Here is a 23,616-nt window from a genome sequence, read left to right as displayed (position 1 = left end):
ATTACTGATACTAGCTTTTTATTCCAGATTTATTTAATTAACTACATTTAAATTCCCCAGCTACCATGGTGGGATTATGAACGGCATGTCTCCAGACCATTAGTCCAGGATAAATTAATCCAGTAACATAAGCACTATGCTACTGTTCCCATTTGCACAGTTGAAATAAAGTGGGGCGGAATTTGAAAAGAAGCTGCTGGGAGCGAGGGTTTCCGTTTTGTTGGGAGGTGTGGTTTGGTGGAGGGGTGCGGCTGAAACTGACAGCTGAGCAGAAATGGACTACAAGTCCCAGGTGTGAGTGGACGAGGCGGATGGAGAGCCCGCTTCTCCCCCTGCCGGAGAGAATGGGAACCCCAGCTCACCCAGAGCAGGTGTTCGCTGCTCAGCCTCAGACACTCTGCCCCGCATCTCTGTCTCAATCCGCTGCTGGAATCGAAGCGGCAGCAGCTCGGCGGGGTAGAGGGCGCGGGCGGACTCCCTGTAACCGGTTCCCCACCATCGGTCCCCACGGTGCAGGATGCTCCCTGCATTTTAATCCAGCAATGATCCCCGAGCAGCGCAATCATGTTGCTACCATCGAGAACATCCCAGCCGAAGCCATCACCGCATCGCCTACCCTGCTGCAGAGGATAAGGAAAGTATTCACAAGGTAAGAGACCGCACCCCCCACCCCACCCCGACCAGCAGGAGCGGACCTCCCACCCCCCAAAATCTGTCTCAAAGAGCCCGCAGTAAACGATGTAGGTGGTCAGACTCAAGCTCAACAGCTGCTGTATCGGGTTCCCATCGTCACTAGAAGGGGAAAAAGTTATCTCCTGTTCATATTGTGGAGATCGTCTTTTCAATCCACCCCACCCTCAGTTTTATTTTACAACATTGCACAGCAGTTAGAGCAACCGTGATGTGAAGAGACGCGTACTATGTACTCGCATTCCTTGATTATCCTGTTGCATCGCTCTGTATTTAAATTGCACAGGCTGGTTAACAGTGTTTCAGCAGATGCGTGTCCTTGGTATCTTCAGCCCACTCAATAATGTGCCTGTGATTAGAGCGGTAATGCTTCCATTGATTAAAGGCTTATTGACACAGGTCTGCTTTAGATTTATTAAATTGAGGTGCAGTTCAGTCTTTTGTGGGTTAAATGACAAATTAGTCGGGACTTTGTACAGTGGATTTCTTTGAGGTTAGAAACGCCAGCGTCTTTTTAATGAGCCCCCTGCCACTATCACCTTCAAGTCTTACGAGGGAGCGAAGCCCGAAGCCGGCAGTAATCACTGATGTTCTTTGTGAGCTGTTTTTTTTCTTTCATCGCTGAGATCTCTTGCTCTGTCAGGGTGCACCGGCAGATAGGGCGAGTGAAGTGGTGATTTGGTACTCTCTTTCTGAAAACAAAATCTAATCGAACTCAATCTACAATGCATCAGTTTGCTTTTCGGTATTCCTGTCAGTCCAAAGCTCATAAAACAAAAATAAATAAATAATTCAAAAGCTGCTAAAGCAATGAAACAGTAGATGACAACGATATTCCAAATAACACAGTCCATCACAATACCACAGTATGTCATTGCAACCGCAATATCGTGCAATGATGCACCCACTGTCCAAGCTAGATTTCCTTTACACCATACATCGGTGTATTTTTTTAAATCCGTTTGTCTAAACCACATAAAAAATAACAATTTTACCTCATGCCAAATGGATCGTGCAGTACATGGTAGATCTCCATTGTTCGGTGTAGTTATTTGATGTGCTGAGTCTTATTACATTTATGTTAACATTTACAGCACATATTAATAACTGAGAATTGCAGGAATTATTCCAAAAGCACCATTTTATGGTTATATCCTCAACATTACCTCATTGATCATTTTCCCATAGTTTACCTCCAATTCTAATTTATCTATTTTTTTAGAAAAACTCGGTGATAACTTTGACCTATTATTCTAATGGACCATCTCACATTTAACTGTAGTTAGCATGGAGAGGCATTGAAATTGGAATGAAGCATTTCTATTCAAACACGCACACTAAATAATTAATTTACATTGAACTGTGTTCTAAGCTCCCTTCTCAGTAAGTTTCATAAAGATGACTCTGTATCAGTTCCTTTCCAAATGTCCGGTGATAATACAAACTGGATGTAGACTGGTATGAGCTGGAGTTCACATTTAAATGTGTTTCCAAAACCAGAGAGTCCATCCTACAAAAACCTGCATTCTGCTTGTTCAGTAGATGGACAGTAGGAGCTCTCATTCTTTAAGAATAAAGTATTCCTCTGACTGGAAAAAAATAGACCCTCCCCCCCTCCTCCACCTGAGAAACATTAATGATTTCAGGAATTTAGCCCAGTTAAAGGGAGCATTCTTGTCTTTACAACGGACTGTTGCCAACACTGATGGTCAAGATTCTTAGAGAGCAAGGCTTCTAATACCCAATAAATCACATGTCAAGTGGAGATCAAAGTCATCCTTAAACCTGTTGGCTAGTGTATTTTGTATACTGAGGTATAATAAACATTTGTGAGACACAGATCTGCTGAAATTACTGTGGTGCTGTAATCTTTGAAGTTTGCATTCAGCAGTCAAGAAAGAGGTGGAGAGCTTTTGTGTGGGAATAAATGGTTATTTATCTTGTTTTTTTCCCTTCCATTAAAAATGCCAACTTGTAATTTATTTGCTATGTTCTCTTTTCCCTTGCCTCTAGGATAGTTCTCTGTATTCACATCATCTTCTAAGGTTGAAAGGATTCTGCCTGTAAACATATCTGCACAGATGATGTTATGCTGCTCCCTGGTTCAGCCAGTAGGAGGCAGACTTGAGCAGTGTGGGAGGACCTTCCCAACTCTCCTTCTCAGGCAACCATGCTAAGACCGGCAAACTTGCCTTCTAAAGGAGCTTTAGCTGCAAATGCCCATCATGGCTGGGATTTCAACTTGAGACTCTCAGTTGAGTAGTACAGCATTATTACCACTGAGATGCAGTTACTGATAGTATAAAATGATTGATCTACCAATCTGTAAAGGGAGTAGTGGCTGTGGCCATGCTACTCAGTCAAGAATTGCTCTTAATTGGATGAAAGCTTAATAGACAGTTCAGTGGATAATACTAAGAAGGAAGCATTCTTCTTAGTGTTGATGGAACAATAGATTTTTTGGTCTTTTTAACGTATTGTTTTGTAACATATTAAAACTTGTACACCCTCACCGTTCTTTGATGCAGCCTTAGCTTCCTTGCAGAGATTCAGTGGCCTTCTGTGTGAAGACCAAGGAGCATAATTAGGCTTACTTCTTTCTTTCGAAAGTGAATACTTTTATAAATCAAGCTTAACTTGTTGTGTATTCTATCAAGAAACTCAATAGTTTAATTGCATTTTTTCATGAATATGGTAAATAAATCCATAAATATAATGAACAGACAAATAGTATATAATTCTTTAAACTGCTGAGAATAGTAGAATCACTGACGTATGTAAAAAGGGCAACAGCATAAATGTGTTTATTAAGTTACTAAATCAAGTCTAGTTTCTTAGCAGTAGGTCAGTGAGAAAGTGTGTGTGAAGACTGAGGTAACTTGATAATACAAAAATAAACAGCATGAATATGAATTCACATTGAATTTGCTAACTTTGTAGTTCTTTAATGTAATCTTTCAAAGTGGGTTTTGTTTATCCTTATTGTCTCAGATACTGTCAGCTAATGTCAATAAAACGGAAGCAAACATGTTGTGATTAACAATGCCTTCTGCAATGGTCAAATAATTGGTAAAGCATTTGTATATTTCAAAATTGAACCCTGCTTCAGGTTGATCTAAATTCAATGCAAAATATTCAGGCTTGTTATAAATTTGCAAGTCGGCGGCTCAGCCAAAGAAATATAATAAGTTTATTGTATCTTGGAAGGGACATTATTTTATTTAGAGTCTTTACAGATTGCATTTCAATTATCTTGATTGGAAAAGCATACAACATCCGCTGTAACAACAGCTTCTAAGAGTTTCCTATGCAGTTAATCTAAAACAATTATTTTGTGGTAAAGTATTTACAATCATCTCTAAAAATGACAATGAAAAATGACTGCAAGAGTTTTCAGTGTCACTGTAATGCCTTTGAGAAAAGTAGCATATTGCAGGGAAATTGTGGCTCTCATTTATAAAATTTGAACCAATAGTTGTCACTTTAGATAAAGTATTGGAATCTCACACCACATTCTCAGTATTTGTCTTGTTGAACCATTCTCCATTAGATTACTGTGCAATTAATATAGGTGATGTGACTGGCCATATTTAAAACCACTGTAGAATCTCTAGCTTACTCAGTTAGAACATTGATTGCAGACTGTTAGAAACGTAGAAACATAGAAAATAGGTGCAGGAGTAGGCCATTCGGCCCTTCAAGCCTGCACCACCATTCAATAAGATCATGGCTGATCATTCCCTCAGTATCCCTTTCCTGCTTTCTCTCCATACCCCTTGATCCCCTTAGTCGTAAGGGCCATATCTAACTCCCTCTTGAATATATCCAAAGAACTGTCTTCAACAACTCTCTGCGGTAGGGAATTCCACAGGTTAACAATTCTCTGAGTGAAGAAGTTTCTCCTCATCTCAGTCCTAAATGGCCTACCCCTTATCCTAAAACTGTGTCCCCTAGTTCTGGACTTCCCCAACATCGGGAACATTCTACCCGCATCTAACCTGTCCTGTCCCGTCAGAATCTTATATGTTTCTATGAGATCCCCTCTCATCCTTCTAAACTCCAATGTATAAAGACCCAGTTGATCCAGTCTCTCCTCATATGTCAGTCCTACCATCCCGGGAATCAGTCTGGTAAACCTTCGCTGCACTCCCTCAATAGCAAGAACGTCCTTCCTCAAATTAGGAGACCAAAACTGAACACAATATTCCAGGTGAGGCCTCAATAAGGCCCTGTACAACTGCAGTAAGACCTCCCTGCTCCTATACTCAAATCCCCTAGCTATGAAGGCCAACATATCATTTGCCTTCTTCACCACCTGCTGTACCTGCATGCCAACTTTCAATGACTGATAAACCATGACACCCAGGTCTCGTTGCACCTCCCCTTTTCCTAATCTGCCACCATTCAGATAATATTCTGTCTTTGCGTTTTTGCCCCCAAAGTGGATAACCCCACATTTATCCACATTATACTACATCTGTCATGCATTTGTCCAATCACCTAACCTGTCCAAGTCACCCTGCAGCCTCCTAGCATCTCCCTCACAGCTCACACTGCCACCCAGTTTAGTGTCATCTGCAAACTTGGAGATATTACACTCAATTCCTTCATCCAAATCATTTATGTATATTGTAAATAGCTGGGGTCCCAGCACTGAGCCCTGCGGCACTCCACTAGTCACTGCCTGCCATTTTGAAAAGGACCCATTTATCCCGACTCTCTGCTTCCTGTCTGCCAACCGGTTCTCTATCCACGACAGTATTTTACCCCCAATACCATGTGCTTTAATTTTGCACACCAATCTCTTGTGTTGGACCTTGTCAAAAGCCTTTTGAAAGTCCGAATATACCACATCCACTGCTTCTCCCTTGTCCACTCTACTAGTTACATCCTCAAAAATTCCAGAAGTTAATTGCATACTCTTCACAAGTTAATGCATGGAGATTCTGTAAGTGTTGGTATGATTAGCTGTCATTCAAAATTTGAACTCCATTTGAAAAGCTTTGAAGTAGTAGGTTTAGACAGTTTCAAAATGTCAAAATAATTTGTTTCTACCTCCAGTTAGGATGGAGCACAGGATACAGTGGCAATCATGAACTCAAAGTCATGTGTACATTGGGGTTTGAAGTGCCCCAGGGACTCCTGCAGCACAAGGTTTTGCCACATTTTTTTGAGTGATTTAAAACCCAATTTACATGTGACTTTCAATTCATTATTGTCAAGTTTAAATGATGTTATAGATTTTTAATGATCAAAACTCGTGCTGTGTATTATTGTAGGGTGTCTGCACCAATAGGGACTACATGATAGGATTGTGAGACTGTAGGGTGACCAATTCTGTTATGCAAAGTGCATGTGAGTGCCCCCAGTAATCTGTGAAACATTCAGTTTACTGCAAATGTACTTCATTATTAACATTTCATAAAGATTGCTCTATTGTTTTCTCACTATATCTGTTCATTTCACCATGCCTACTCTCTCCCTGACATTGCCCACTCCCCTTCCACAAGTAATATGGAGGTGCTCAACAATAATAGAGGTTTGAGAGGTTTGCTTATGTTAGAATATGGGTATTCAACAGATAAGTTGAAAGCCCTGAGTAATTTATAAAGTTGCATATTGCTTCCCATCCTAACTAAAAGCAATGCTGGATGGATTCTACTGGAATCAAATGTAGAATTATTAAACAATGGTGCATCAAATTGAGACTGTTGTTACTTATGTTAAGTGAAGTTATCAGAGCATGAAATAAGTGGTAGAATTATACAAGTTCCTACTGTACACTAAAAGGCAGAATCTGAAGAATGCTTCACACAGCATTTAGGAAAAACGACCTTTCTTTACAGAAATGTAAAGCTGTCGAATCGTTATTTATTTTTCCACATGCAGATAAAGGTGAAGAGAAAAAGCTGTGAGAAAAGTTTCCTGCCTCCCTCCCCCAGCAATTCATTTTTACGATATTTAATTGCTTGCATTGGAAATCGGTTTCAGTAATGAGTGGTTTGTCTCCTTTTGCCGCTGACTACTGCTCTTTATCCTTGGTTCCTAGCTCTGTGGCAGGCAGGAAGCCACGGGGCGAAGGGCAAAGGTTAGCTTAAAAATATATATAATGTTACCAATATCCAACCTTCTGCAAACATAAAAATAAAACAGTCAGAAGCAGAGAACACCAGGTAAGCGTCGTTAGTTCACACTTAATGTGTGGGAAAAATACAATTATGGACCACTGCAGCTTTACATTCTAATTCTGTTACAAAGTACTGTGCCTTCGATTTGAAAACATGCATCATGCTGTATGCTATTTCTAGATGGTTATACTACACAGGATTCACAAAGTGAAGCAGTTCAATGAGAGCTTATCATAATTTTTTTCTTTATGTGGTGCTCTGAGCTACACTAGTGACATGTAGAATATAAATCCATTGAAAGGCAGTCATTGGCATTTAAAGGATGTATCCTTGATGGGGACACTATCAAACCGGCAAAGATTTACAATGATAATGTATTTAATGTATAATATAATGTTTTAATGGCTTGCTGAAGTGCCATCTAATAGTTCAGTGACAATAAAAGATTGTCCTTGTAATTTACTGAAATGAAATTCTGCCTTGGTGCCTTGATTTGAGGGAAGTGCTATTTAGTTTGTTTTTATTGATATGGGAGAACAAGACAAAGGCTGGGAGTGGGCCAGTTCCTAGTTAGCAAAGCATGTGATGGAGAGCAGCAGAGTCAACTCCCTCACAGATCAATGTATTCGGGGATCCCTGCTATGTGACGGCGAGGAATGCGGGTCAGTGAAAGGAGCGGTAAACCTGCAGCTGCGGTTGAATGCTGCTCGTGCAGCGACTGCCAGCTGGCGGCCCCGTTTCATGCTGCTTTCTGTCCGTTGCAGAGCCATCTGCTGCAGTTTTAATGAATGAACCTTTTTTTCGTGCTGAACAATAGCTCCAAGGATGTGATCTGCATTCTAATACACCACATCTCTCTTTGGGGACAGACCGTTTCACCTTTATTGTGAAAGTTACAAGGGGAGGGAGAGGCGCTTCTTTTTGTGAAGTTGTTGCATGTCCTACGCTCTCTCTCTTGCTCCAGATTGGCGTTTCGGGAGAGGCAACATGGAACCGAAACTGCACTTAAAGATATTTTTTTAAAGATGAGAATGAAGAAATTAATTTTCATTGCAATGCAACGGGCATTCTATTTGATGTGCAGTTCCCTAGTGAGCCACATATTCTGTCCCTTTTTGTTTGTAAACTGATTTAATTCAGAAGGAGCACAGCTTTGCTAAGCAACGGTGAAACAATGCTCGGGATTTTCTCAATTCATTGACAAAAAAAAGCAAGCCCTGAAGTGGTACGACCCCTTCATACTGGTCTATCCAAGGTCACTTAGAATGATAGCCAGGACTTTACAAGATATTTTAACCTCTCATTTTAACTTCCTTATTAGTTTCCCACATTATAATAGTGACTACACTTCAAAAGTACTTCATTGGCTGTGAAGCGCTTTGAGACTTCCGGTGGCCGTGAAAGGCGCTATACAGATGCAAGTCTTTTTTTTATCGTAACTCTGCAGTAATGTGTGCTCCTCATAAAAGAACCGCCTCATTCGCTTCCCACTTCAGATGAAGAACACGCCTATTAAGTTTTGGCTTTCATTGTGTTTCCCGCGGTTACAAATGGACAGACGCTTGGATCTAATGAGATCCTGTAATGCCATGAATACTAGGCGATGTCACCAAAATGATGGATGATTATTAAATATTATTTTAATTATATGATCATTTAAGAGTGTCATGATATCTCAATGAACAGTGACACAGTATTGTGTAATTCCATTAATTCTGCTACTTTTGAGGAGGGTTTATCTTTTCAGTCCAGTTAAAGTCTTTGTCACAGTTATCAGAATCCTCTTTATGTTGCTATGAATATTAGGTTTGAAAATGCGATGATGGAGAGAAGTCTGATTCACATGATTATCATCAATTTTGCATGCCACAATATAAAAGGAAAGCATAATACTGTATCACCCCTAATGTGAAATGTGTTTCCAGTTTTTAGAATATGCTTTCAGGGAGGGGTGGGGGTGGTGAGGTGCAAAATGTGAGAATTTGTGCAAGGAAAGTTTCATCATTAACATTTCACTGAACAACAAATTGGCAACAGATTTGCTCAGCAGGTGACCATGACAACCACAACAACTTGCATTTATATAGTGCCTTTAACAGAGAAAAATGTCACAAGGTACTTCAAAGAGGCATAGTCAAACAAAGGTAGATACCAAGAGATATTTGGAGGGGTGACCAAAAGCTTGGTCAAAGAGGAGGGTTTTAAGAGGGAGAGGTGAAGGAAACTCCAGAGAATGGGGCCTAGATTGTGGAAGGCAACGCCATGAATAGTGGAGTGAAAAGAGGGTGGATGCACAAAATGCCAGAGTCGGAATAACAAATAGTTCTGGTGAGGGGTTGTAGGGCTGGAGGAGATTACAGAAACAGGGAAAGGCAAGGCACGAAGGGCTTTGAAAACAAGGATGAGAATTTTAACGGATGGGTTGAGGTACTGGGAGCTTAATGTAAGTCAGCAAGGACAGAGGTGATGGGCTAGTGACACTTGATGTGGGAAAAGATATGGGCAGCGGAGTTTCGAATGAGCTGAAGTTTACAGCACATGGAGGATTGGAGTTGGCAAGGAGAGCAATGGAATATTTGAGTGTGGATGTGACACATGCTTGGATGAGAGATTCTTCAGCAATTGGACTGAGGCAGGTGATGTAGGGGAGGTGAAAGTAAGAGGTCTTTGTGTTTGAGAGGGTATGGTGTAGATTATTCTGCCTTGTACTGTATTAGATTGAAAGTTAATTTATCCAGTTAATAGCTGAGCCATACAGACCAGAACCAATAATTATAATAATACAAAAGCAAAATACTGCGAATGCTGCAATCTGAAATCAAAACAGAAAATGTTGGAAATCTCAATGGGTCTGAGTTAACAGAGAAACAGAGTTAATGTTTCAGGTCGATGACCCTTCATCAGAACTGGCCAGTTCTCTCCACAGATGCTGCCTGACCCGCTGAGATTTCCAGCATGTTTTGTTTTTATTAATTATAATAATAGTTGCATTTATATATTGTCTTATTGTAATGAAACAGTAACAGCAACAACTTGCATTTATACAGAGCCTTTATCATAAAACAACATCCCAAGGTACTTTACAGTCTCTGAAAGTACACCAAATGATGAATTACCTTTTGAAGGGCAGGGGCTGTTATTATGTGGGGAAATGTAGCGGTCATTCTGTGCCAGCAATGTTCTACAAACAGTAGTCAGGCAAATGACCAGTCAACCTGTTTTTAGATTACAGGTATTGGTTGAGAGTTAAATGTTGGCAGGAAATTGGAAAAACTCCCTGCAGAACTCTCTGCTTTTCTCTGAATGATACAGTGGAATCTTTAAATTCCATCTGAACCACTAGAACAGACAAGCAGGTCAATGGTTTATTGTCTCATTTGAAGAATGACCACTTTAGGCAATGCAGCATTCCCTCAGTACTCCATTGGACTGTCAACTTCATTTATGATTCCAAACCTTGAGGGCTCAAACCAATAATCTTCTGACCTGGGGCTGTACAAACTGACTCAAGCCAAAATGGGAAGAACCCAGGTTCAATCTCCTGTCTGGGATGAGTTACTTGATCGCCGCTGAGGCAGTTGACCTTAGTGCCACTGGGTTAGCGAAGGGAAAATCGGCAAGCACTTCTGGAAGTGTGCGTGTGTCAACACTAAGTAATGACAAGATCGGGTCTATTGTCATCCTGTACCCCCTTGGTTCAATAACCTACTGACACTCATTGTCAAAAATCACACATGAATGATGTTCACTGGGGCAAAGTACCAGTGCCCATGTAACCTTAATCCAGCAAAGAGTCAAAAGCTTTAGGACAGGACCGCTTTTGAGAAAGTTCCACGTTAAGTATCCTGTCAGACTGAGGGAGGTTATGGGTAGAGCTGGCTGGTGTTATGCTGACTAATAATACTAAAATAGGGAGAGAATTAATGTGATAATGGTTGCAAAAAATTGCATAATAAGTATATAATGAATGTAATTACATAAACACAGGTAGACTTAGCACTGGAAGTAGTAGGGTATTTTCATTGTCTTTAAAATATGGCAAAACAATTACCAAAACTAATAGAATGTTGGGATTATGCAGCTGAAACAAGAGTTCAAATGTATACAGGATATGTTAAGGCTTTACAAAGTATAGGTCAGACCAGATTTGGAATAATTGTGGTTACCGTGCTACATAAAGACCTGCAGGCTTTGGAACGGGTACTTAGAAGAGCAACAAGGCTGATCCCAAATATAAAAGGAATGAGCTATGAGTAAAGCTTTAAGAAACTCAACTTCTACAGTCTAGAAAGAGATGGTGAAATGGTACAGATACGTTTAGTCCATAATACTTCAAAGTGAGCTTAGAAATTATGATCAGAGGACCTAATTTAGGTTTGTGAAAATGACATTGAGATAGATATTATAAAGAATGCTTAGGACATAAAATTACATTGTGCAGTATCAATAACAAATGCATTAATGTGTCTGTATGACATTCCTTTGTCCCTGGTTGTAACAAAGAGATAAACCCATTTATTTTAAACGGTTTAAAGTTTTTGTTGAAATAGTGAGCAGAGTGATTTTATACAAATTTGTTAATGCATCTGTTAGATATTGCACAGTGTGGTTTGAAATCAAAAAGAGATACAAATGTTTTGAATAATCTGCTGGAGAGAGAAAACATTAGGCTCATTCAAAAAGCAGTTGAATGCTGAGTTGGGAAGTTCAGGATGCTAGAGGGATGAGCTTCAATGGAATAAACAGCCTTTTCTTGCCTTTGACTTTACTTATGTAAGATATTAGTTCTGAGTGGTGTGGTGAGTTTCTTGATATTTCAACTTTTGAAGATAAGTTTAAATCCAGCTCATAATGATGGAGTTAATGTTTTCTCTCTCTGTTGGTAATAAGGTTCTGGCCTAAAATTAATTTCGGTAGTCTGACCTTAATCCCAACGATAGCTGTGAGTTAATATCTCAAAACTACATGGGGCAGATTCTCCCCTTTCTGTGCCTGGGTGTATTGGACTGCTTGTGCACAGTGCATAGAGGAAACCTGCATGGGAGATTCACAAACATATAAGGGAGCCCACCCAATTTTCCATCCAGTTCGCACAGGCAAAGGAACAAGAAAATCTGCCCTCATGCAACTTGGCAGAGATCGATACTAAATTGTAATCTAATTTACAGAGGGCCCAAATGCATAGGTATAGAGAGGCATTTACCCTGCATCTAATCCATACTATACCTGATCTCGGAGTGCTTGTAACGATATTGGATAGAAAAATGTTCCCGTCTCCAATACTGACAATCTTCACTGTGATTACCGCAAAATTCCCCATCCCCGCAATTTAATATTGTCTTGTAGTAAGGAAAAACTTCAGATACACAACCTTAAAAAGTATATTATTTGAGTTGACCTTTAGTCCTTTGCTATCTTGAATGTAAAATAATAAATCAATCAATCATTTTACTCGGACAGTAATGCCCTACTCCACACTGGAAGTGGCTATTTTATAGGTAATTGAACTGCAAAATGATTGATGTAATTGATTACATCACCAAACCTGGTCAAACTACTCTCCGACAACATAAAAATAACTGGATAGCTCATGCAGGTCATTAATCTGCTAAGTACCTTGTCAAACAGAATGTAAAACTGTCCACTGTCACTGTTTTACTCATTTTAATTGGGAGTCCATTTTATCCTGATAAACATTGCATAAAGCAACGTAACATTTTGATTTGTGAAAGGCACAATGTTAGCTGTTTTGATAAAATCACTGAAGTTTTTCTTTCATTAGGCATTCTAATTCATGTATTTGTTGGATGTACAGGATTTCACAGAAGCTAACAAAATAAATATTTGTTTGAACTGCATCTGATAATTGAGTCAGTGGTAAATGGATGAATTTCCCCCCCTAAAATTAATTTAGCAACATTTTCCCATTTATTTTCCTTATTTTCTCCCATCCTACCATTTGCTAACTTTTCTGTACTATCCTTTTTTAGCAAAGTATGAAGCAAGTTCCTACAGAATCACTGGTAGCCATCACCACCCGAATGTTCAAATAACAAAACAACACCTTTGAAAAATACATTTGCACTTGGTGATGCAGGAATTGACCTGACGTGAGATGAGCTTAGAAATAGCTTAATGGAGATTGGTTTAATGCACATATTATTGTCAACATGTGAAAAAAACACGCAGACATATATATTTAGCAATTGCCACTGCAGAAATCATACTTACGAAATAAAGACATGGAGGAGGTGGGAGCGAGTGTGTGTGTGTGTGTGTGGGGGGGGGGGGGGCAGCAGGGAGTTGGTGAGGAAAGAACTGCGGCTCACTGATACTGTCTCCTCTGGGAGATGGAGTTGAATTTAGCCCAGACAGATGGGATGAAAGGCTCCCCCGTGACAGTTGTCAATGATCCTCAGTAAAACTGAGTTTTGGATGGTATCAATCCATTTCCCAAGGGCATAGCCCCAAAATGCCCTTATAGTTCACACAGACAGAAATAAATAATTAAAAAAAAAGAACAATTATGACAGATGGTGCAGTAAGGTGCATCATCTACAGAAACAAGAGAAGATTTTCTTGCATCAGTGGTCACAAATGTTCAAAGTTTGAATTGCTTTCAGATACTTGAAGCCATGCTTCATTTCTGGTCAAGTAACAAATGAGGATTTGTTTGCCTGCATTTGCAAGACTACAAATGACAATCCTTATATCATGTAATCATGCGTGTGAAGAAATTTAGATGGACTGCTTATTGGATTGAAATCAAGTAGGAACAATTGTTGACAGAGAAGAGTATGTCAGCACATTTGACCAACTTTGCTGTCTATTGGGAAAATAGGCATGTTTAGGCTAGTTATTATTTGAAGTGGCTGATGATACCCACAACATCTAATCATAGTAAAACTGTCATAAACATTACCTAAGATCTGTTCCACTGGGGGGCCACATGTTTTTCAAGAACATTTGAAATTAATCCCACAGGGGTTTTTGCCAGACTGGTGGTATTTTCACCGACGAGGAAATGCTTATTATCCTGTAACATCTATAATTTTGTTATCACCGAACTTTCAGTACAATGCAGTAGTAGGTCTGTGAAACTTTTGCTCATACTGTAAACTTCTTCCCCCACTGTTTCAGTGTTGTGTAGTGGTTGGCATATGAAATGTCCATACTATGTCCGATTGAACTGTGCAAAACATCCAGCAATACAACAACATTTTGTTCTTCCAATTTTGGGTTGCACTGGGAAAGAGCACTTCGAGCTACATAACACCAGACATATTGATTTAAGTGTGAACTTTCCTAGAGGGTATTGATGAAGCTTATTGGTACCAATACACTAAAGAAGCCAGATTATTACTACAAACATACGTTGTATGAATTGAATTAATGAAATTAAACTTCTCAAACTATATGAGCATAATCTATGACATTGGGAAATGTGATTGGCTAACTTAAAATAATTAAAGGAATTCCTCAGGATTTCTGAAAATACTGGCTACCACTGTCCTGTTTAACTGTATGTGAAAATCTTACATACCAGTTCTTAACATGCAATTAAAACAATTTAATAACAAAGTCACCATGACTGTCAATCATTGCTGTTCTTGTCATATCTCTTAATTTTGTATTATGCCATGATACAAGGCAGTCTCATGGGCATGATGTGATTTCAGGACAGAATGATGGGAACTACAAAGGCTGGCTATTTCATCAAACAGTTGCACTTCTTTCCATCTATTCAGCACATGGCTCACTAGTGTCCATCGTGAAACTATGGCCAGATTTATGACATCAAAAGCAACATCATTAAGCTGCTGCTTCAAAAAACTCCCTTATTTTCAACCACTCGATACATTCCAACAATTGCCCTATCTCCAATCTTTCCTTTCTTTCTAAATGTAATGTCTTGTAATGTGTTGTTGCTTCATACGTATGCTCCCACTATACCATCCTCCAAGTCCTCCAATCAGATTTGCACCCTACCCATAGAATACGCTATCACATCCTGTGTGATTGTAATTATGGCACATTGTCTCTCCTCAGGCTCGCAACTCTCTCTGATTCCATTGAACAGTTCACCTTCCTTATATTTCTGATGAAAGTTAATTGACCTGAAATGTTTCTCTCCACAGATGCTGCCTGACCTGCTGAGTATTTGCAGCGTTTTCTGTTTTTATCTCCTTATTTCCACCTCCTGTGGTACTGGTAGTTCATGGGTTCACTAATATCATACATCTACATCACCCCTAATGGTTTCTCTGCCGAGGCCCATATTGTTACCGGAAATGCATCCTAGGGTTCCATTCTTGGTCTCATACCTGTCATCATTTTCTTGCTACCTCTCATGATCCAGAAACAAAGCTCCAACTTTCACATGCATGCCAATGACACACACCTCTAACTCTCCACCTTCTGCATTGCTACTTTCACCAACCCTCACTATTCTCAATAGTCTCACTCCCTTCCTACTTCCATTATCCACTCCAGCTCCATGTCCCTCTGCACTCCCTCTTCCCTTCTGGCACCAACTTGTTTCTTGTTCCCCAGTCCCTCTGCTCCACTATTGGCAACTGCTCCTTCAGCCACTATGTCTGGACCCCTGTTAAATATTTGGGTCTTTTCTAACCTTTTTAATCTAGATTATTTCAGATCTTTCAACTTAGTTTATTCTTATGTGCGTAGCCCAACTCCCTGTACCTTCAAGAATATTAATCCTTGTCTCAAGGCCTATGTAAGCTTTTAATAACATGCCCAGAAAACACACAGCAAATCCTGTCTGATAATTGCTTTTAGCTTCTGGACTTATGCTATACCTCCATAAAATCTCATTTTAGTCTTCAAAAGTGGTAGATTATAACTTTAGACCTCGTTTTAAATTTTAAATAGTAAGTTAATGTATTTCACAAAAAAACCAAATAATTCACAGAAATTCCTACCACTATGGGAGCTTATATTAATCCAAACTGTTCTTGGAAATAACAAATCAATTTTTCTCTCTACCAGGAGTTTCAACCTCTATGGTTTCTTAGAATTGTAGCAAATTATAGAATGATACAACACAGAGGGAAGCCATTCGGCCCATCGTGCCTAACATCTTCTGCACTCTCTATCCTTATGATCTTCATTCTCTTTTATAACCAGATTTTCATTGAGCTTCCTTCGAAAGGGGCCAATTGATAAAACATTTTACTATGGTATAAATGTAATACTTTTAGATAAGTGACATATCTGATGTGCTTATGTTGGTGCAGTGTAGACTACACAGTATATCAAGTCAGTGCAAATGTAATCCTTTCTGCACAAGATTCAGTATGAACAACCTACCATGTTGTTCCAGATGCCCTTGAGACTTTCCGTGCAAAAGTCTCTTTAAATAATGAATGAATGAGTACATTGATTTGCATTATGTTGAATCCAGAATACTTTAGCAGTTTGCTGCTTCAGTTTGCTGGTTCAATTTTGTAGAAACATGCAGTATAATTTAGACTATATCACAGATAATCTAGCACAATGATGCCATTTATGTGGAAAATGAACAAAAATAGTTTTGAAGTAACCACTATTTCCTGAGCACTCACAATTTGTTATTGAAATCTACATTAATTTCTTGCCTGAATTAATAGAGATTGATGTGCTTGTTGCTACATAATGATTGCTGTTTTGCTTAAAGTGGTCAAAGAATGTACAAGGGTAAGAACGATACTTGTCCTAAGGCATTTAACCTTATATAGCAAAACTGTAACTGGGAACACATTGTACAGTAGTATTCGACAGTTCCTTATATATAAAAGAGAAGTGCTGTCTATTACACAGTGAATGAAAGACTGTAATTGTGCTAAAATGATCTCTGAAAATACTACCCTAGTCTCTGACAAGAACAAAGACGGAATTTACTAATGATGTGGTGATCTCACAGCTTCTTGATGATCATTGCACTCTCTCTTGTCTGCTGCCTTGTTCCTTGATTGGTGATAAACAACTTTTGCACCAGAAGAAATCCCTTGGGGGTAACCGTGTCTTAAGCTTTTAAAAATTGCCATGTATTGTGCATTCCATTAGCATATACCACAGTTAAGGTGTAATATTATGTGCTGGCTTCTTGCTGATGATATAGTAGTGGGTACAATCAAGCCTATTGCCTCCCCATAGGCTGTGGAATAAGCAGACCCTTGGATTGAAAAAAAATACTGGTGGAACAAACTTGGTAATCCTTTCACCACTGTTCATCACGTAGACATTGGATATAGAATAGTACCATTATTATTGGGAAAAAAATGAGCTTTTGAACGCAACTATTTGTGACAGCAATTGAAGTACTGTCTCTTCAGCGGATGATGAAACTCAGCAAATATGTGATCCACTGTTCAAAGTTTCCATGGCCTTATGTAGCACAATGCCCAAATATATGTTGATTAGAGCAGTCTAAAAAAATGTTAAATGAGTGTAAATAAAAAAGTGTTTGTTCTTGATATGTGGCATGGAAAAAATACAGGATCAGTTGGGCTATGGGAAACAATAGTTTTCTTTTCCAAGGTTTAAAGAAATGTTCAGGACTGAATCATCAGAGATTAGTTAAGTCAGAATTCTAATTATGGTATAGGTATGGACAAGTTAAAAATCTTAGACACAAGCAAGCTGAACTAATGTCAGACTTAGGAAGCTAAACATTACCTGAAGAGCCAGAGATAGAGGAAAGGAGCATGGCACTGACATTTTGAAGGAAGACCAGGGGTGTGTATGTCTGTGTGTGTGTACATATGTGTGTAAATATATAAACATTATACATCTGTAGACAAGTGTCAGACATTTAGATCTTTCACTTTTATTTACCAAACTTCCAGTGTGTCAACAGTGGCATTTCCTCTCCCAGTTTCTGTTCAGTTTCAGGCAGCATCAATTTGCTCAAAGGCAAACTGTAAGTTTGCGTGTTTTTCTATTCAACCATTCTTGGTGGTGATATAAGATGATTGAATTAACTCAAATATTGGCGAAGAAACTATTAGGTCAATGATAACAGAGTGGAACAGGATGGAGCTTCAGCTAATGCCACCAAAAGACCGACTGAATGATGATTAACCTCATGGCAGTTTGTGGAACATTACTGGTGCAGAAAGGGTGTACTACTTGTCTACATAACAACGGTCACTGCATATCAAAAATAATTCATTTTATAAAGAATATTAAGATGTTTCAAAGTGAAATATGCTATATAAGTGCAAGCATTATTTATGATTTCTGAATATTTATTAGCATGTTGAATTAAGCAGGCCTCAGGAAAGCTGCTACTGCAAGTTCTTTTCCAAATAGCTGGGCTTTACTTGAATTCATCCTATTAAAGTTTCCTGTTCACATTCACAATCCATGTTCCTACTCATGTATGCCATTTAATCTCCTTACCACCAGATCCTTACCACCAGAGGCAGGGACAGTAAGCTCCACATTTATGTTATGCTCATGCTGAGACCTAGTAGTTGGTTGGATTTTACGGAACACTTTCTTCACAGGACACTTGGGAGGTGAAATTGGCCTCATTTGCGCCTCCCGATAGCGCCTCCGGCGATAACGGGGCGCTAACGGCTTTTCGACCGGGCGTGTCGAAAGTACCGACACCCGTGAACTTCCCATACAGGTTAGCGCTGGCGGTAAACCTTAAGGCTACGATCTCCTGCGCCCCGGAGATCATGACGTACCGCCCCAGAACCTAAATTCGCTTCTGCTCCTGCGAACAGCGGCAGCTGCAGGAGGCGTTGTGTGGTCGGCCGGCCGCTTGGGGAGTGGAAGTTAAAGGGATTGGTGGTCAGGTTAGCCAAACATTTTGTCTCACCTCTCTCTGCTCGTTTTTGAATGTTTCTGCTACCACGATTAATCAGCCCTGCAATCTGTTAGAGTGCTTGGGGCTGATTGTCGCGGATTGCAGGTGCCGTTGCTGACCAGTGAAATCTAGCAACGCCCTCAGCAATGACTGCTTCATTTCCCTCCTGGAGCACTAAACTGGAAGTTTGCATCGGTTTCACTTGCATAGCGCCCGGCGATATGTTTGCGTTCCTGCAAAAGTTAGCGCCCCAAACGGCTGCTATGCAATTTAAGAACATAAGAAATAGGAATAGAAGTAGGCCATACGGCCTCTCGAGCCTGCTCCGCCATTCAATACGATCATGGCTGATTTGATCATGGACTCAGCTCCACCTCCCTGCCTGCTCCCCATAACCCCTTATCCCCTTTTCGTTTAAGAAACTGTCTATTTCTGTCTTAAATTTATTCAATGTCCCAACTCTGAGGCAGTGAATTCCACAGATTTACAATCCTCTGAGAGAAGAAATTTCTCCTCATCTCTGTTTTAAATGGGCGGCCCCTTATTCTAAGATCGTGCCCTCTAGTTCTCGTCTTCCCCATCAGTGGAAACATCCTCTCTGCATCCACCTTGTCAAGCCCCCTCATAATGTTACACATTTCGATAAGATCACCTCTCATTCTTCTGAATTCCAATGAGTACAGGCCCAACCTATTCAACCTTTCCTCATAAGTCAACCCCCTCATCCCCGGAATCAACCTAGTGAACCGTCTCTGAACTGCCTCCAAAGCAAGTATATCCTTTCTTAAATATGGAAACCAAAACTGCACGCAGTATTCCAGGTATGGCCTCAATAATACCTTATCTAGCCCGAAACCTATTTGTTTCAATTTTAATATTTTCAATGTACAAACGTACTGGATAATCCTTTCACCAGCATGTCTCAAGTAGAAATTAGATGGAGAACAAAACCATTATTTTATGGGAAAATGAACTTTTGAACATTAACACACAATCGTCAGCCATGCCTTCAGCCACCTAGGAACCATGCTTTGGAAATCTCTTCCTAAATCCCTTCATCTCACTGCTTCTGGTAGTTAATAAAAATTGGGAGAGATGTAAAACCAGCTGCTGACTTGCTATCACTCATTTTATACTATTGCACAAATTCAAGAACTACTCCAATGTCTCTGGTTGAGGAACAGTGTGCTAGTGAACTGGATACAGAAGGGAAAGAGTAGCTCTATGTTCTATGATGGGTGGAGCATGAAAGTGCGACTGTTGGGTAACTTTTGAAGAAATTATGGTCTAGCTGGTGAGTTGAAAATGTAAATGCCACTTTGGTTTTCTTTTTTTTAGTTTAAATTAACCATGACATATAAAACTATTTAATTAACTATTATACATAATTGTTCATGTAAAAATTTTCCAGACAAAATGTCCTTGTACTCTCCTTGAAACATGCCACCAACTTTGTACTTTTAAGATTTGGATTTGTCTTTCAGGCTTTCATATATACCGAGGGTCGATTTTAACTAGCAGAAACCAGGCGAAGAGATAGTTAATATAAGTGATGGACTTACCCACTCCTTTCCTGCCCTGATCTTGCTAACTATAATTTTAAATTGCAGGTGCCAAGGACACCTGCTCCCAAGCCAACGGGCCCTTTTTAAATGTGCAGATCGGGCTCTGATAAGGTCATTGGGGCCCAATCTGCCATTTTAACCTATGGGTCTGAGCGGGGGAGAAAGAGTGGTCTCGCCACAAGGGGAGGGCCAAGCTGCAGACTCTGCAGGACCCTACCCGGGGAGCGGGGTGCCGTGCCATCAACCTAGCAGTCCAGCAAAGTGCCGGGCTGCCAGATCGCGGCACAGACCCCGCATTCAAGGAGGCAACAGGCCATGACAGGTAAGTCGGCCAAATTTTTATTTACGTGCATGCCACCTCCCCTTTAACTAGTGCTCCGCAGCAGGCTGGCCACCATGTATGCACCACCTGAAGCTGTTGCTGGCATCGCCTGGCGGAGCTTCAGGGGGCGATACTGAATTTTTGCACTGGGGTGAAAACGGATCACTGTGCACAGCGGCACAGCAGAGTGGGGCGCTACCAGTTACCACCGCCGCAAAATTCCCGTGGAATTTAGCAAGAGTCCTTAGTGGCGCCGTGCCCGGGTGAAAAGTCGTTTGCGCACCGTTCTAATGGGAGGCGCAAACGACCCCAATTTCTCTCCCATTATTCTTACGGTTACATGCACATTGATGCAGATCAGCCACTGGACTGTAACATAGAAACATAGAAAATAGGAGCAGTAGTCGGCCATTCGGCCCTTCGAGTCTGCACCGCCATTCAATATGATCATGACTGATCCTCTCTCTCAACACCATATTCCCGCTTTTTCCCCATGCCCCTTGATGCCTTTTGTTTCTAGAAATCTATCTATCTCCCTCTTAAATATATTCAGTGACTTGGCCTCCACAGCCTTCTGTGGTAGAGAATTCCACAGGTCCACCACCCTCTGAGTGAAAAAATTTCTCCTCATCTCGTTCCTAAATTTCCTACCACGTATCCTGAAACCGTGACCCCTTGTTCTCGACTTCCCAGCCAGGAGAAACATCCTCACTGCATCCAGTCTTTCCAACCCAGTCAGAATTGTATATGTTCCAATGAGGTCCCCTCTCATTCTTCTGAACTCTCATGAATACAGGCTTAGTCGACCCAATCTCTCCTCATATGACAGTCCTGCCATCCCAGGAATCAGTCTGGTGAACCTTCGCTGCACTCCCTCTATGGCAAGTATATCCTTTCTTAGATAAGGAGACCAAAACTGCGCGCAATACTCCAGGTGCGGTCTCACCAAGGCCCTGTATAACAGTAGTAAGACTACTACTCCTTCCTCCTGTACTTAAATCCTCTTGCAATGAAGGCCAACATACCATTTGCCTTCCTAACTACTTGCTGCACCTGCATGTTTGCTTTCAATAACTGGTGTACAAGACACCCAGATCCCTTTGTACATCGACATTTCCCAAGCTATCACCATTTAAATTATACTTTGTCTTTATGTTTTTCCTACCAAAGTGGATAACTTCACATTTATCCACATTATACTGCATCTGTCATATGTTTGCCCACTCACTCAATCTATCTAAATCGCCTTGCAGCGTCTTTGCATCCTCCTCACAACTCACAATCCCATCTAGTTTTGTGTCGTCAGCAAACTTGGAAATATTACATTTGGTTCCCTCACCCAAATCATTTATATATATATTGTGAATAGCTGGGTACCCCACTAATCACTGCCCGCCACCCTGAAAAAGACCCGTTTATTCCTACTCTCTGTTTCCTGTCAGTTAACCAATTTTCAGTCCATGTCAATACATTACCCCCAATCTTATGTGCTTTAATTTTGCACATTAACCTCTTATGTGGGACTTTATCAAAGGCCTTCTGAAAATCCAAATACACTACATCCACTGGTTCTCCCTTATCTATTCTATCAGTTACATCCTCAAAAAACTCCAGTAGGTTTGTCAAACATGATTTTCCTTTCATAAATCCATGTTGACTTTGTTTAATCCCATTGATATTATCTAAGTGTGCTGTTATCACATCCTTTATAATAGACTCCAGCATTTCCCTACTACTGATGTCAGGTTAACCGGTCTGTAGTTCCTCATTTTCTCTCTCCCTCCTTTTTTAAATAGTGGGGTTACATTTGCCACCCTCCAATCTGCAGGCACTGTTCCATAATCTATCGAATTTTGGAAGATGACAAATGAAGTAGAAAACTAATTAATCAATGTTGATTATCCAAACTGTTTGATTATATCAACAGCCAACTACACTTTCTACATTTAATTAGTAACAATTGTATTACACATGAATTCATAGTATATCAAGTAATTCAAGCTACTTGGATGAACCAGTGGAAGCCTACAGCTGATGCAGGGCTGTTGCCTGGTTCCGAGTCAATGCGGCATTCACAAAAGGATGAGTGGGGGTGGGGCTGGTTAGCAGACATTGTGTGTCGCCAGCTGAAATTCAGTATTGAAAGAATAGTCCTGGAATAAAAATGAAAAATGAAAAACACTGACTCCTTTCTCACCTGTCTGATTTCCTAGACACCAAATAATACAAAGCAACTGTAAGGAATTTCATCCGAAATTTTACTGATTTAAAGCTGACACATCCTCTATCTGTTTCAGCCGCTCTCCCTCTGCAAACAAAATAAAAGATTTACCAAGAACTTTTTCATGAAGGCATCTTTTTAAGTTTGTAACTAGTGCAGTATTAGTTCTTCCTTATGTAATGCTTCTCCCTGAAATCCATGAATTGAGTAACCAAACAATAAAAACTTGGTGTACTGGCCAATTCCTTGAATCCTTTTTGCAATAATATTCTGAATATCACATTGTATTTATTAGATCCCTGAAATTATAATTCTACTCCATTATTCTACAGTTGTATATTTATTTTCAATTGAGGTTTTGATTATGCAAACAGTTTGATATCGGGGGCATCACACTCATTAATAGATGACCTTCAAACAGCACTGAATGAAAATCTCTTTGTGCCTCGCAATAGGTTTGCTTGAGAATCTTTTAGGTAGTTTCTAATGATCCCATTAACTTTTGGACGATGGCTGGAATTATTTCTGCTAAATAACTTGAATACATTTTTGGTACAATAATGTTAATTGTTGTTTGTGATTAACCACGCTCTTATTGCACATCCTAATCAGGCAGCTTAGACAAACTTTCATATCATAACTTAGAAACATAGAAACATGGAAAAATAGGTGCAGGAGTAGACCATTCGGCACTTCGAGCCTGCACCGCCATTCAATGAGATCATGGCTGATCATTCCCTCAGTATCCCTTTCCTGCTTTCTCTCCATACCCCTTGATCGCCTTAGTCGTAAGGGCCATATCTAACTCCCTCTTGAATATATCCAATGAACTGGCATCAACAACTCTCTGCAGTAGGGAATTCCACAGGTTA

At 40.1% G+C, this 23,616-nt stretch overlaps 1 protein-coding gene across 1 annotated transcript in view; it reads left to right on the top strand.

Annotated features, from left to right (window-relative positions):
• The first annotated feature begins 366 nt into the window (after positions 1–366).
• The window catches only part of slc35f1 (solute carrier family 35 member F1), a 491,079-nt gene continuing 467,829 nt past the window's right edge, over positions 367–23,616 (top strand). The window contains exon 1 of the mRNA XM_070884460.1: positions 367–649. Coding sequence (XP_070740561.1) covers positions 543–649 — 107 coding nt within the window. The 5' untranslated portion in view covers positions 367–542. The remainder of the gene's footprint in view (positions 650–23,616) is intronic.

The sequence above is a fragment of the Pristiophorus japonicus genome, chromosome 7 (assembly GCF_044704955.1).
Source record: "Pristiophorus japonicus isolate sPriJap1 chromosome 7, sPriJap1.hap1, whole genome shotgun sequence".
Lineage (NCBI taxonomy): Eukaryota > Metazoa > Chordata > Chondrichthyes > Pristiophoridae > Pristiophorus > Pristiophorus japonicus.
The sequence above is the reverse complement of the archived record's forward strand: the minus strand, read 5'-3'. Positions and strand labels throughout refer to the sequence as shown.